General features: G+C 38.5%; 1 protein-coding gene across 1 annotated transcript; it reads right to left on the bottom strand.

Annotated features, from left to right (window-relative positions):
• Positions 1 to 712: 712 nt before the first annotated feature.
• On the bottom strand, positions 713 to 1,967 carry LOC146457339 (melanocyte-stimulating hormone receptor-like). Its single transcript, XM_085092171.1, has one exon. The coding sequence runs from the start codon at positions 1,790 to 1,792 to the stop codon at positions 860 to 862; it is 933 nt and encodes a 310-aa protein (XP_084948297.1). The 5' UTR covers positions 1,793 to 1,967; the 3' UTR covers positions 713 to 859.
• Positions 1,968 to 15,624: the final 13,657 nt, after the last annotated feature.

Raw genomic sequence — 15,624 nt, 5'->3', positions numbered from 1 at the left:
AAAAAGTTTCGTATCTCATGGATCTAGAGGTGCGCTGAAAAACCAAACCCAGTAGCGTGGAAATTAAAGCGATGACGTCAAGAGAACTAGCGTCCTGAAATAATGGGATTTGAACAAGGTATTTCGAGAGAGAATTATGAAATGTTCGGATGCCATAAAATTAACATTATATTTCAATAGAACATTTCCGATATATTAAAATTCTAGCTTGGCTACTGAGGCTTTGGTAATAAAACAAGAGACATTAAGTATTCATCTCTAAACCTCAATGAAAATTCTGTTGTTTTATTCCCCTAAGCCTCGTATCCAAGCTAGAATTTTAATATAACAGAAATGGTCTATTTGGGATTGAGAAAACACCTTTATGCCTTGATAACTCCACAAAAACCTTCGAAGTTTTTCTCAGTTGTAAACGAGTGCAAAACTAACAAAATCCCGTAATTTTTATCGTCAAACAGCGGCAAAGGTTTTGAGAATAAGATTTGATTCAAATTTGGGGCTTTCTCGTTGTAACCAGTTCAGGGAACATGACTGCCAAAACACATTGATCCAAAAGATCTCACAAAGATCCCTGAGACACGTAAACAGCTAAAAGTTTATGATTTAAATTTAGCAGCGTGCCGAAAGGCAATAAATGTTTTATTTTTTAAATTTCTTCTAACGTTACACATCTAGGTATGCATTTTTCTTAGCGTCTTTCGACTAACTATAACTGAATCAATATCATAACGTTGTCCTTCAGTGGCAAATTATTTTATACCGATAGCGTGTCCAAGTGTTTTAACTTATAAGGTGAAAGAGAAACCTTGTTTCAAGAGTATTTTGGAACGTATATTTTAATAGAACGTTACGGTAGCTTCTAGTTTAAGCGGCAAATTTTTAAGATCGTGTCCCTCGCGGCTTTTCTCACCCCTCGGATCTTCCAGCAGTAAAGAATCGGATTTAGACACGAGTTTAAGTAGACTAGAGTTATTGCAAGTCTAGCAGCAAGATTATTTGATGGCGAATGGCCCATACTACTTCCTACGCCGGCAGCTATGCCATATGGAAGATAACAGGCCAGTAATGTGACCTGAACCCACACCGCAGTGCATACTGTTTTCCTGTATCGCGCTATGTTCAGAGACGGAATTCCTCTTCCTTTACGATGTCCTTGGCGATCACGTTCTTCTATTTTGTTTCTCTGACCGCGCAGTGTTAGATAGATCTTCATGTATGATATAACTGAAATGGCTATCAAGAAATAAATGATCGCAGAAATCATTTTTGACATAATGGCATGTTCCCAAAAACGACGCAAGCAGCCAAAGGAAATGTTTAAAATCCAAAGGGAAATTACAACTGCACGCATTCTCCTTAAAGTTACTGTTTGTCTGTATCTTAATCCCAGTAACAGAGCTAGGAGTCTGTCTAAGGTGATTGCTGTCAACGTGAACAAAGACACTCCGCTTAAACTTGTACCAGCGATTTCATTCAAGCCTACAACGGTGTAACAAAGGCGTAGTCGCTGATGTGCGATGGAAATTAACTGAACAGCAAACATGGGTTGCGAAAAAACACCAACCGAAAGGTCTGTAGCAGTGAGACATTGAAACAGGAGTTTTGATGGCGGGTGGATGGATGTTTCCCTGTGAAGAGCAACAAAGATAAGAATATTTCCTCCCAATGCGCTGACGGACAGAAGTATATTCATAGCTGCTAAAAGAAAAAGAAAATGCTCTCCGTGAAACGAACTCGTACAAGCCACAGCTTGAATTTGCTCGTAGCTTCCAACCTTAGTGAAGTTCGCCATTCAGTATTTCTCGAAGATATCTTGACTTTGTTGAATTTAAAAAGAGCTGCTAACTTTCTTCTTCAATTGTCAGCTTTTAATAATTATTCCGCAGCTGAAGGACTTTAAATGTCTTTTGAACAAATTTAAGGCGTTATCGTTCAAGGCGGAACCAAAAAAATTGCTAAAGCTAATATTATTTTTACGACAAATTTGATGAGCAGATTACAAGAGATTAACATTTCTTGTCTTATTTAAATCAGTGTAATTTGGATTTTTCCTAACTGCAGTCCCGATTTAGTTTATTTGGTGTCCAATTAATTTGAAATTATTCGAAATAAAGAAATACTTAATTTTTGCTTCTGTACGTTTAATTTGTGGTCTTCACCAGTACAAAATTTTAAGAGGGGAAAATACGGCGCATTAAAATACAGCTTATTCAAGTTTTCTACACGTCGGTAATCAGTGTTACGGATATTATTTGTGATATTATACCGTACTGAATATTCTGCATTTCGCCTCCGGCTTACAATTTTTAGGGTATTTACTGCTATTATCCTCTTTCCTTTTTTTGTTAATTACTGAATTTATTTTCGCAGCTGCCAGCGTCGCCATAGCCACGGCCTAATTACCAGGTATTTTTTGGGCCCATCACCCACTTCTTCGTTTGAGTAATCATTTCCTCCTAAATAACAGATAATCGAGAAATTATAAAGACTGAAGTATAGAAAAGTCAACAACAAAGACTATGCTTTTCATGAAGAAATCTATCTTGTGACACAAACAAAAGCATTTAAGGCATCGAAGGTCATCCGTGACAAACGAACATTACAACTGATTTTAATATTGTGAGCTCAATATCCGAACAAAATTCACAGCGGAATCGAAGTTGATCCTTCGACTTTGTTCCAATTTACTTTGTTTCGAAATCGAACGTAATTGACCAAAGTCCAAACCAAAGGATAAACTATCACTTTCTGTCAAAGCGTTAAACATTTTTTAAAATATATTGTTATTACAGAAACACACCCTGAATTAGCAACACCGCCGTTAGGAATGGTTTTAGTTCCATATAAGGTCAATTGTTCGCCGATGACACCAATATAACTTTATCTGCGAAAACGTTAGCCGAGCTTAAACTGATGAGTTTGAAACATCCCTTGCGATGACATTGACTGGCGTTTCCACAACCCGAGCAAACGTCATGTTCAGAGTCAAGTGAATCGTGGAACGTCAGTAGATGGTATAAATGTCTCTCGTTGTTGGCCTGACCGATCAGTCTTCGTTGTCACCTCAAACACTCTGTCCTTCTCAGGACTACATTAACGTACTTATGACATGACTCCTGGACTCAAACCATTTACAATTCCCTATAAACACATACACCCTGAGAATAAGACCTTGTTATCGCAATACATACTGCACAGACGTTAGGGGGGCGGGGGGGGGGGGGGGGGAGGGAGGTGAGAGGATGACCCAGCCAACCGTGACAACGTTTTCTCATATCAACACTCCAGGGCTCGCCTAACCGGGCAACTCTGCATGCCAGCTCATCGTAGAGCATGCCGCAATTTCGCCAGGTCCAGGATGTCCTTGTTTGAGATAAGGTGATGAGACTAAAACTAGTGTAGCGGGCGGAGCTCGAGATAACTTGAACTGTAACGTTGATGTGAAGGAGAAAGCATTTTTACTAGATAAGAACTCCAACAGATCACTCATTCTTTCTTGATATAAAAATTTAATGGCTTGATGGAATTACGTAAAAACTGAGAAGAAAATTATAATTAACGCTTGTTTACAATGCATTTCACAAGAAAGATTAATTGATCACTCGTGCAGTAAATCTATCTTCCAAAAAACGTGCTTGAAATATTACCAAATAGACTACCAATATACGGATGCAAGATAGACAAAAAACGTCATCATACTTCTTTTTCCTCTTCTGTACCTTTAAATAGACGCTTTGATTCTCTCACTCTTTCTAAAAAATATGTCTGTCTATTTCTAAAACGACGAGAACCTGAACTGCAACACGAACCTATTTCTTCTGAACTCACAAAACGGAAATTACACAGCAATCCTGGCTAAAAATAATGGACGATTTGCAAAATTAATCACGAACTGTTGCCCTCCCCCCCCCCCCCCCCCCACAAAAAAAAACAATGTCGATACGATGCTGTGTTTATCTACAATCCGAATGATTCCAGTTGCTCTTAATATTGGGGAGGATGGCTTTTCCAAAAAAACTGCAGAGACAACTTTATAAAAATTTAAGAGACTGGTTTAAGAAGTACCGAATAGAAAAGTTTTGTTCTGTTCCGTGAATTTTTGGCCAGGATTGTTGAACTGACTTGAAATATTATAAATGGCCTCTTCTGTCTTCCTCTTCCAGAAATAAGGCTCCCTCAATGCAAAAATCACTTGGTCTTCCATCCCAGAATTAGCATCAACATAATCAACAATTAACACCGGATTCATGTAAAACGCAGCTTCAACTGAGCGTATGTTTCGTAGAGGCATTTCGATTTCTTTATTGGGGCACAGCAAGTTGAACCAAAGCACATCTGAGGTCAGAATAAGGGCTCCATTTCCTTGAACCTGACAGCAACCTGTACTTCTCTGGTACCTAAGGTTAGCCCAGTATATTTCCTTGGCAATGATCTGCTGGCCTTCATGAAATTTCTCATTGACTCGCCTTTCCAGCTTTGCACAACAACAACCCATTGTTTCCTGCAAGAAAGTTAAAAAATATGTCACAAAGCGCTATTTTGATTATTTCGTCCTTAGAAAGCGCGGTGCTAATCTTAAGTGACCCAGTGTAAGTAGTTTTGCGTTCTGTGGTGGCCTTTGTGCGTGGTGTATCATTTTTTAATTTCAGTCTCCATGTTATACAGAACAGATATTAAAGTTAACTAAACAAGGATTGCATCCATGGAACTGAGCATAGTCGAGTGTATAGAGGTGCAGACTTGGAATCCGGGAATCCGGCAGGTTCCGACTTCAAGTCCCCTCTCTAACAACTGGCTTGATTTGTTGTATTGTAGTCCCCTGACGTATGTATCAAATCCTGGCCAACGCTTTGTAAATAGCCAACTGGCCATGGTAATTAAGTCTCCCTGTCAGTTGGTATTTTTTAAAATGTTTATGTTTAGTTTCAATTATTTCTTTCTGTTGTTTAAAGTGTTCCAAATTAACACCGAAGTGCTAAATACTTTGACACCAGGGCTTCGTTTCTGCAAAACGTTCGAAGAGTTTTCGGGTCCGAAAAGTACTTTTTAGTTTTCTAGTTCTAGTCTTGTCCAGTTTCTGTTCCGCAAGCGAAAGGTGAAACATAACATAAATTTGTCCGATCCTAATTTTTACATCTGTTACTAACTGCCAAGGAAAAGTTGATGGAAGAGTTAATCAGCAAAATCTACCTCAAGATGAAAATTGAATACAGTGAGGATCTTTAAAGAGAGAGTCGCTCTTTATGCGACGATTTACGTTCTTCTTTTACAGGTCGCATGAAATAGCAAAGTACTTTTCCAAAATCGAGTATCGTTAAATTGCTGGCCACACATTTGCACTGAGTCTTCAGGCAAAGCAAAATGCATTCAATCTCAGATATCTGAGCTTCGCATTTCGTTTGATCGCGCTCGATTATTACTCTGGCCGTAAGGCCGGACACGAGTTAAGGTTTCGGTAGCCTTATCAAATTCTTTTTTATTTTTTTTGGTCGCGATGGGTCGAGAGATAAGACTTCGGGTCACGAGTTATTGTTCTCGGTCTCGTTTTTTGTACTCGGGTGGCATGAGTAAAGTTTTCGGTGGCGTTATCAAATTCTTCGCGTGAGGCGCCGAGTTAAGTAATCGGGGAAGGGAAGGGGAGGATCCCGAACTCCCTCATTTTTTTTTCTCTTCCTTAGCTGCCCCTCCCTTTCCCCGATGTATTCTGCCAGTCACTATTCTTTCGAATCAAAACATTTGCCATCTGTTGTGAAGCGTTCGTTAACGTTTCCCTTAGCGCAGAGAGGGTTCTGGAGTCGTTAGAACAAAAAGGTGAAGGCAATGATAGCATGTCGAGTGGGGAAGAAAGCGAAAACGTAAGGATTAAAGCCCGTTGATATAGCATAATAGAAGAGGAGGTAGGTTGAACATGGTGCATTCCGTTTCGTCTGATTAGCGCGAGTGACAGTAGTACAAGAAATCATGAACCGTTGGAAGGTTTGTCGCACGAGCAGCACGCGCATGAATTTAACTCCGCATGGTATAGATGGTGGGCATCGAAAACGCGAATGCGAAATCGAAAAAGAAAAGTATAGTAAGGTTTTTTGGGACCTTCGCAAGACGCTGCAGAATGCTCAGAAATTCTTATCAAAGAATTCTAAAGATTCGGATGCAGACCTCACCACAAGCATCGCGAATGTTTTACACCGGAAGAAGAATGGTCATGTCGAATCCAACGATTGATCGCAAGTGCACGCTGAGGAAGAGGAGAAAAGAGCGACAGTTTCTGACTTAGTGAACGCTTGGAATAATAGGACAGCAGAGGTGCTCGATGTTTAGGTAAATAGGATCCATTAACCCGTTTTAACTTTCAAAGGTCATCTTTAAGAAATGCCGAAATCAACGTTTGAGAAAACTGCTGCTCTTTAGTTTTTATTTTAATGTCCATGCCTTAGGTTTTCATCCAGAGACTTACAATAAACATCACAATAGCCCCAAAAGAAAGTACCGCTGAATAGCTTTGATTTGGGTGACCAAACTAAGATCTAATTTTCCAATTTGACTTTATAGAGATGTAATCGGTGACGCGATCACTTTATTGTCACACTCAGTCCTGCGATGACAATTCTCATGTTTGATTCCTCCGCCAGAAAAATCCTGAACCTTCATGGGCTATCGCACGGAGCATTTTTATTACGAAACGCGAAACAAGGCACGTTCAGAAAAATTGGCGGGCCAAGGAATACATCACGCACGACAAATTATGCAAACGTACTTGCAATTTTGTCAACCGTGACAACGTTTTCTCATATCAACACTCCAGGGCTCGCCTAACCGGGCAACTCTGCATGCCAGCTCATCGTAGAGCATGCCGCAATTTCGCCAGGTCCAGGATGTCCTTGTTTGAGATAAGGTGATGAGACTAAAACTAGTGTAGCGGGCGGAGCTCGAGATAACTTGAACTGTAACGTTGATGTGAAGGAGAAAGCATTTTTACTAGATAAGAACTCCAACAGATCACTCATTCTTTCTTGATATAAAAATTTAATGGCTTGATGGAATTACGTAAAAACTGAGAAGAAAATTATAATTAACGCTTGTTTACAATGCATTTCACAAGAAAGATTAATTGATCACTCGTGCAGTAAATCTATCTTCCAAAAAACGTGCTTGAAATATTACCAAATAGACTACCAATATACGGATGCAAGATAGACAAAAAACGTCATCATACTTCTTCCTCCTCTTCTGTACCTTTAAATAGACGCTTTGATTCTCTCACTCTTTCTAAAAAATATGTCTGTCTATTTCTAAAACGACGAGAAACTGAACTGCAACACGAACCTATTTCTTCTGAACTCACAAAACGGAAATTACACAGCAATCCTGGCTAAAAATAATGGACGAAAGAAAAATCCTGAACCTTCATGGGCTATCGCACGGAGCATTTTTATTACGAAACGCGAAACAAGGCACGTTCAGAAAAATTGGCGGGCCAAGGAATACATCACGCACGACAAATTATGCAAACGTACTTGCAATTTTGTCAACCGTGACAACGTTTTCTCATATCAACACTCCAGGGCTCGCCTAACCGGGCAACTCTGCATGCCAGCTCATCGTAGAGCATGCCGCAATTTCGCCAGGTCCAGGATGTCCTTGTTTGAGATAAGGTGATGAGACTAAAACTAGTGTAGCGGGCGGAGCTCGAGATAACTTGAACTGTAACGTTGATGTGAAGGAGAAAGCATTTTTACTAGATAAGAACTCCAACAGATCACTCATTCTTTCTTGATATAAAAATTTAATGGCTTGATGGAATTACGTAAAAACTGAGAAGAAAATTATAATTAACGCTTGTTTACAATGCATTTCACAAGAAAGATTAATTGATCACTCGTGCAGTAAATCTATCTTCCAAAAAACGTGCTTGAAATATTACCAAATAGACTACCAATATACGGATGCAAGATAGACAAAAAACGTCATCATACTTCTTCCTCCTCTTCTGTACCTTTAAATAGACGCTTTGATTCTCTCACTCTTTCTAAAAAATATGTCTGTCTATTTCTAAAACGACGAGAAACTGAACTGCAACACGAACCTATTTCTTCTGAACTCACAAAACGGAAATTACACAGCAATCCTGGCTAAAAATAATGGACGAAAGAAAAATCCTGAACCTTCATGGGCTATCGCACGGAGCATTTTTATTACGAAACGCGAAACAAGGCACGTTCAGAAAAATTGGCGGGCCAAGGAATACATCACGCACGACAAATTATGCAAACGTACTTGCAATTTTGTCATCAGTATACGAATTTGTTCAAGAAGGAAACCGTTTTACTTCTTTAATTTGAGTTTAATTTGTGTCCTAGAGCTCACAGTTTGGCTAAATCATGTTTCGTATCGTTGATACATCTGAGTAAAAGAATTTGAGCTTATATTGATAAGTTGATATTAGATTGTTTATGTCAGTGTTACTAAATATAGGAGATTTAGAAATTGCCAATTGCACAGAAATTTTTATCCATCGTCGACAAATGCTTCCCCAAGAACCACCCATTAAACAAGATCTTCAACAGACACACTAAAACTCAGCTACTCATGCATGCGAAACATGAAAACCAGCATCGCATCACATAAAGGAAACCCAGATACTCTCAAATATAGCAACAACCCCAAACCAAAATTATGACCCGAGCTGCAACTGCAGGATGAAAGCAAAATGCCCATTCGATGGTAAATGCCTCCAAGCGAACGACGGTAACAACAACAGAATCGTACGTGGGACTGGCATCAAACTTTAAAGAAGACCAAAGAACTATACCGAAACCACAACCGATCTTTCGAAACGCCAACAGACGCAATGCAACGAAACTATCTGAACAATAGATGGACCCTGAAGGAGGCAAACAAAATATTTCTTATTGAATGGAAAGTACTCAAAAAGTGCAAACCCGATAATAATACTAACAAGAAATGTAACCTATGTCTTCACGAGAAGTTCATTTCCGTAGACCGGAAAAGATCTTGGTAGCCTGAACAAACGCAATGAATTACCAAGTTCATGCCCCCACAGAAATACTGAGATAGGTACTCAAAACCTCTAGAATAACGTTAAGTAACCCCTTGCATCATGGCATCATGGCACGTGAATTGTATCACGTCACGAGCATTAGTATTATATCGCCCAGCAAACGCTTGTTTTAAATCACCAGTTCGCATGATTTCACAAATCCATGCCCTCATATAAATAGATGTGTACCAAAAACCTCTGGTATAACGTAACGTAACCGTTTGTATCATGGCACGTGAATTTTGTCACAGCACGTGGAATTGCATTTTATCGCCTAGCAGCTGCTTGCTTTAAATCGCCAATATTTTAATAATTTTATTTAGCCACGGCTTTTGAATCTTTACGGTCATTCGTTAAAGTTGCGTGATGAGTGTAGTCAGCTGTAGCAGTAAAACGATAAATCACTTCTGATTGTTGAACTATTTTTTCCTGAGTGTATATCTCTATATCTATCGATTATGGGGAGTTAGCGATGCTGTAAGTTATCACTGCTAAAAGATTGTAGGCTTACGCACCACGCAGTCAAATATGGCCCGAGAAAAAGCTGTGCGAAAGTCATTACCGATTATTGGAACGATATTTTTATGGGATTTAATTACCAAACTATAGTCTAAGTACATTTCAAACGAGTTGACTAAAATGTTCTAGCGTCGACTGTTGTGAGCTTGATAAACATTTTTGAATTAGTTAATATTTCAAATATGTCAGTCAGCTCAGTGAAGAGTGTCTAAACTTTAAGGTAGGTTGAAAGATCTCGTTACGTTCAAAGTGCTGTTAAACCAAATCTGTATCGAGACTTTGTTTAAATACTGAGTTCTTTGAGATTATTACCAGTCTAACATTTTTTATGTCTGTATTACAGCTTTCACTTGCCATCTTTTGGACCAGCCATCTTGAATTAAAATTCATTTTACTTTTAAGGAATAAATTTTAACTCACCTTGACCAAACTTGAACTGGTTGTGATTGAGTGGTTTTCTGTTGCGTTCGCTTTCTTACTTCGATTTTTTCTTGTCTTTTTGTTTGTTTAAAAAGATTGAATTGCAAGCACCATCAAAGCATGCCCTAGTACATGCCTGGCTAGTGGGTCTAGTGATAATGAAGTTGCCAAGCGGAAGTCTTTTCAAATGTATTTCAATGAGTCACGCAAGAACTGACCTTGGCAAAACAAAGCCTTCCCTACAAACGCGGTCGTCTCGCACAGAGGATGTTCGCTATAACTTTCGAGAATTCGAAGTGTTCATCGGTGAAAGAAAACGTGTAATTGCTTTCGTCACTCAACTGAAAACCGCCTTACGGACTAGCAAGACAATTTAAACTAAATAAACCAAGCAAACGCGAAGTAACTTTCGAAACTCCATTACAAACCACTTTAATCAGAATAAAAACACGGAACAATGTTTATCGACTCATGACAATACAGGTACATGAAGTGATTGCAACGGGGCACTTTTTGATTCAATCAAAATTTCCGGAAATTAGCCAAGCAGTGACAGCTCATAGAGTAGAAAATTATACGCGGAAGTCAGATCTACCTTATGAGAATGTTTCAACTATTTATTTAGGAAATTGAAAAATTGGAAAAGTTACGATCATATATTTGCAAAGGTTAATCCTACTAGAGTCCTGTAACCATGTGTGACGTTGTTCTCTTTGCGTCTTGGCTTTGAGTAACAAAAAAAAAAATGCCCCCCACCCCCCCTCTGCTCTTTGATAACACTTCTCAACCTGATGGGATAAGGAACAGTTATAAAATAACGATCTAAAGACTAACTAGATTGGACATAGCCTCTTCAGTCTTCCTCTTCCAAAAATGAGGCTCAACCAATGCAATCATCACTTCGTCCTCCATGTTAGAATTAGCATCGACGTAATCACCAATAAAAAGTGGATAGCTAAAAGATCCAACTTCAACGGAGCGGATGTTTCGTAGAGGCGTTTCGATCTGTTTATTTGGGCACAGTATGTTGAACCAAAGTACATCGGAGGTCAGGACAAGGGCTCCATTTCCTCGGGTCTGACAGCAACCTTTTGATCTTTGGTACCGAAGGTCAGCCCAGAAAATTTCCTTGGCAATAATCTGATCTTCGTGAAACTTTTGGCTGACTCGCTTTTCCAGACTAGAGTCGCACAACAACAGCCCATTGTTTCCTTCAATAATTTTAAAACCAAGTAATAAGCGTAACTTGATTTAATAATACCAAGATAATTTGAAAATAAAACAGTAAAATTATCTATACACTTGCTATTCTGTAACTAATATATTTAATGTATGTATATAGAGTTTTTTTGAATTTAGTGCGATGGACAGACAGTGATAAAACGCTAAAAAAACTGGTACGTGCTTCATATACGGGAAATTATGACGTCATACTAATAAAGTTTCACTGAGGTTTCTCCTACGTGACATGGTACATGAAGTATCTCAAAGTATTACTTGCTGGGTAATACTAATCGATAATCACTCGTAATTAATTTCTTCCCTTAGTGGCGTTTAGAGGTGCTTAGGTGGTGTTTAGGTCTAGGTTGATTTCAAACGTTTTGAATAGACTGTTTTAGTGTTGACTAATGTAAAACCATGTTTAGAAGATGCTTAACACCATCAAAAAAGCTGTTGTTTATTCAGAGTGAAGTCGTAAATTTTGTGTATGTAGGTAATGGGGGCAATGTCACAGGCATTTTGCTAAGTTTTCGTCAAAACTGCACAAGGTTTTGTGAATGTAACGTTGATCAAAGATAAAATTGCTCTTGGAGTAGCAAGACAACAATATGAACAGACTTTTCGAAGAACAAAACATAATCAGTTTTTAGTGATCTTTCCCAAAACATAAGGAAAAAAGCTGAAAACATTGGCCACGTTTTACAATTTTCAATCCATTCTGGCCATCTTGGTCATCTGCAAAAGTAACCTACACTTGCTTTTTGCACTAGTTATTGAAGTAATTTGTGAAAGAAACAGGAGCATTATTTTAATGCTTCCATTAAGGTAACAATGCCCCTTTTAAGTGTCGATTTCGACAGAAGAAACTTTGTTGTAAAAGTCGGTTGAGTGAATGGCGGAGAAGTAACACAAATTTGGAGAAATTCCAGGCGTTTCGACTTAGCCACTCATCAGTGGAAGCCAAGTGTAATAATTCGTTGGAAACTGATGCTCCACGAGACCAACCCCGGTGAACGAAAAACTACTTGTTGTATGACGGACTTATAACGGGTAACAAGCCTACGATACGAATTGTTTCGTGCAATTAAACCTAAAACTTGTCATGCACGACGTGTAAAAAGTCGTAGGATTTCGAAACAAATTTTAATATCCTGCGCGCTGTTATCGCAGACCTAGGCACTGTTGAATGACGAGATTTATGTACGATTTTTTTGCATGCGTAAACAAACGCGCAACAGAAGTCACATGCAACAGTCGTTAAGCAAAAGTTTTACCGCCTAAATCGGCCTCAAGGACGATGCCTACTTATACCGAAGTATTTTTGCGCGGTTTATGACTATTTGGGAAATGCGATCTTAGCAAGGTCTATTGGAATCCAAAAAGAAAGTTGCGGGGGTAGCCATGCATTTTTTTAGAGGTAATTAAGCCATAAGTATTCTAAAAAGCCGTCAACTACAAAGCAATGTATGGCGTTTTCTACGAAATTGAAGCTTTATCATCTCTAAAAAATGTATTGTTACCCCCAATTTTCATTTTGGGTACCAACAGCACTTGCTGAGTTCTGCATTCTCCGCATAGTTTTAAACCGCGCAAAAATATTCCTGTATTAGTAGGCACCACCCGTAGGAAATCCGAGTATCTCCTAATGCGCAGAACGTATGCGCAGTAACAGAAGTAGGCACCGTCCTTAAATGCTGTCAAATCAGGTACAGCTGAGAATTCCTTTAAATTATGCACCCTTACAAATTTTAAAATTACCAGACTGATTCTTACCTTTTATGGTATACTTTTCACTGGAGAAGATTAGTAACTGGTCAAGAAGTGAGGCAAAGCCTTCTACTAACGTAACCAAGAAACACCGACAATAAATGTTGACCAACTGTTTGATTGAAATCGTTGAGATCAGATTTAAATCGAGAAACTAAATAAAGAAGCTCAGTCGCTAAATGAGTTTGCGCGTGGTTAGTTTATTTACAGTCAAAATCCTGTTATTTTTTCCATTGTACTTTACTAAAAATTGACCGCCTACCTCCAAAGAAGCCCACTATGAAGAAAGCATAATAGCCGCATGAGGTGCGCCAATGGTACAAAAAGCTATTAAAAAAATATAACATATTTTTTCTAGGGTGGAAATTCCTCGAAATTTTTCGTGGTTGTGTGCCGCCCAGACCGAGAATATTTATTTTTTGGCAACTATATATAGATCTATAATTGATTTAAGGGACTTAACCCTCTAGTTCCCCAAGAATAGTTTCTATGCTGGTTCTCCGACAGAAAGTAAAAATTAACATTAATTGGCCTGTTGGCTAAGAAATTACGATCAAAACTCGTGTACATCTGTTTCTAATAATCCGGCGTGATATTTTGAGTAAACGGATTGAAATGTAGGAATTAAGTTAAGAAACATACTCGTCGACCGAGTTTGCTGTTTTACTTCCTTTGTATTTCATTCACCTGCCAAAAACCTATTGTTTTTCGTTACACTTCGCTAAAAACTGACTTCACGCTATCATTTAGGTTTAATCGCTGCTTGAGGTATAATTATTACGCAAAAGAAAAAAAAAAAACTGAAAAAAACATCTGTACCAACCTGCCAACTCCCACGCATAATACCTGGGTTTCAGCAAGCGGATCGAAAACATTGATTTCACACACCCCGTGCCAACGCCTGGCTCACCGAATTGTTGGCCACTAATAGTTCCATTTACATTTTAATATACCTAATTGTATGCCCCGTATTGTAATTTATTTTGTGTGGCAACTGAACTCGAAGAACAATAAATATAACATGTTAAATAATGTCTTATTCTTTTTACTTCGGTTTTCTTTAGCCCCTTATAATTGGAAACACAATTTTGTTGTAACTGTATGTTAGTATATTGGAAGAACACAGACGAGAAAGAGGAGGAGGGGAGGAGAGAGGCGGGTCCGCGCACTAAAAAATAAGAACAAACTTGAGCGGCTGTTAGCGAGAAAGAACGTCTTCGTTGACTTCTGGTATGTATCCCTCTTTCTCTAATTTTAACATTTTGTTTGAAATATATCTTTTAAACGAGACAAAGTTCTTCTCCCCACGAACTGTGAACGCGCTTTTCCTTCGACTTATTTTAAATAGAGATAAGAAAGTGTAGCTTCCATCGAGAAATTCTAATTTCCAATCGAAACAACGTCTAGTACGTTCGATTCACAACAGGTGAAAGTTTTCGAGATTTATTTTCGGACTCTGCATAATTTTTGGAAACAAATAAATCAACGGGAATTGGAATAGATTGAGTTGCATTAGCTTCCTTTAATAGTAATGGTCTAAACGCATCCAGCTCCGAAATAAAGGATGACCGCAGTTTAGTTTCTAAGTTTGGGATGCTTCTTGGCTTCGTTTTCGAGGAGCTTCAAGGAGCTTCTTTTTCTAATCTTGAGTATTTAGTTTTTCGTTTTCGGCATTTGCTCGCCCCAAGACAGGAAAGCACTCATCGCCAATACATCCTAGCGCGTCTCCGCGCTGCGAATGACACTGAAAGCGATCCAACATTTTTCCAACATTAATTTACAAAAAAACCTGTTTGGGCCTTCATATGAAAAGAGATTAGGATTTTACAAATAAATCACTTCGAAACAAACAGTAATCAAGTTAACCAATAACATGTTTTTGAAACGGCACATGCCGTTGTGGCACTCCTTGAAATATTGTGCTGAAAGTTTGTGTCTGTTGAGTGCAACCCTGCAGCTATTTGTTTATTGAAAGCCGCTGGGGAGGGGGTGGGGTGGGTACTTTTTGAATTTCTTTTGTTTTTTTCTTTTTGGCTTGCAGTATTATATTTCATATAAACCAACTTCCTTCTCTCCTCACAATGTGAGTGGCTAGAACATGCTATTCGTTCAGTTGTTTAAAAAGGAATAAGAAAGCATACCTTCTCACACAAGTTCTGGGAATTTTCCAGATAAAATAGCTGAAAGAAACTACCATTTTTAACACTTGAAAGCAGAATATTTCAGCTGTTTCACTTTCTACTAGTTTGCAGGCAAAAAACAATCCTATTTTTACCAGTCGTTCTCGACTTGTTTTTTGTCGCAGATTTTTGCGCTCCCAGCAAGAACTTCGAAGGTCTTCTCATTTCCTTTGTTTTGTTTTCCGAGGAAAATAAAAGAGCTCCAGTAAATCTATTTCTGACTGGAAAAAGAAAGTTTTCCGTCCTATGGGAAAGCTTAAAAGGAAGAAAAATATTATTTTTATCACACCAATGTTGCTATATAGATTTAACAATTATTTTATTGCAAATGTTTTGACTACTAACTCTTAGTATACAGTCAGTGTATACGTTACACTACTTACTATGTTATTGGGCTCGTAACACGATACCAGTGAGACTTTCACCCCGTATGACAACCTCGTTTACCGCGTCACCAAA

Source organism: Pavona decussata, unplaced genomic scaffold (genome assembly GCF_977016875.1).
Source record: "Pavona decussata unplaced genomic scaffold, jaPavDecu1.1 SCAFFOLD_244, whole genome shotgun sequence".
In the NCBI taxonomy this organism is placed as follows: Eukaryota; Metazoa; Cnidaria; class Anthozoa; order Scleractinia; family Agariciidae; genus Pavona; species Pavona decussata.
The sequence above is the reverse complement of the archived record's forward strand: the minus strand, read 5'-3'. Positions and strand labels throughout refer to the sequence as shown.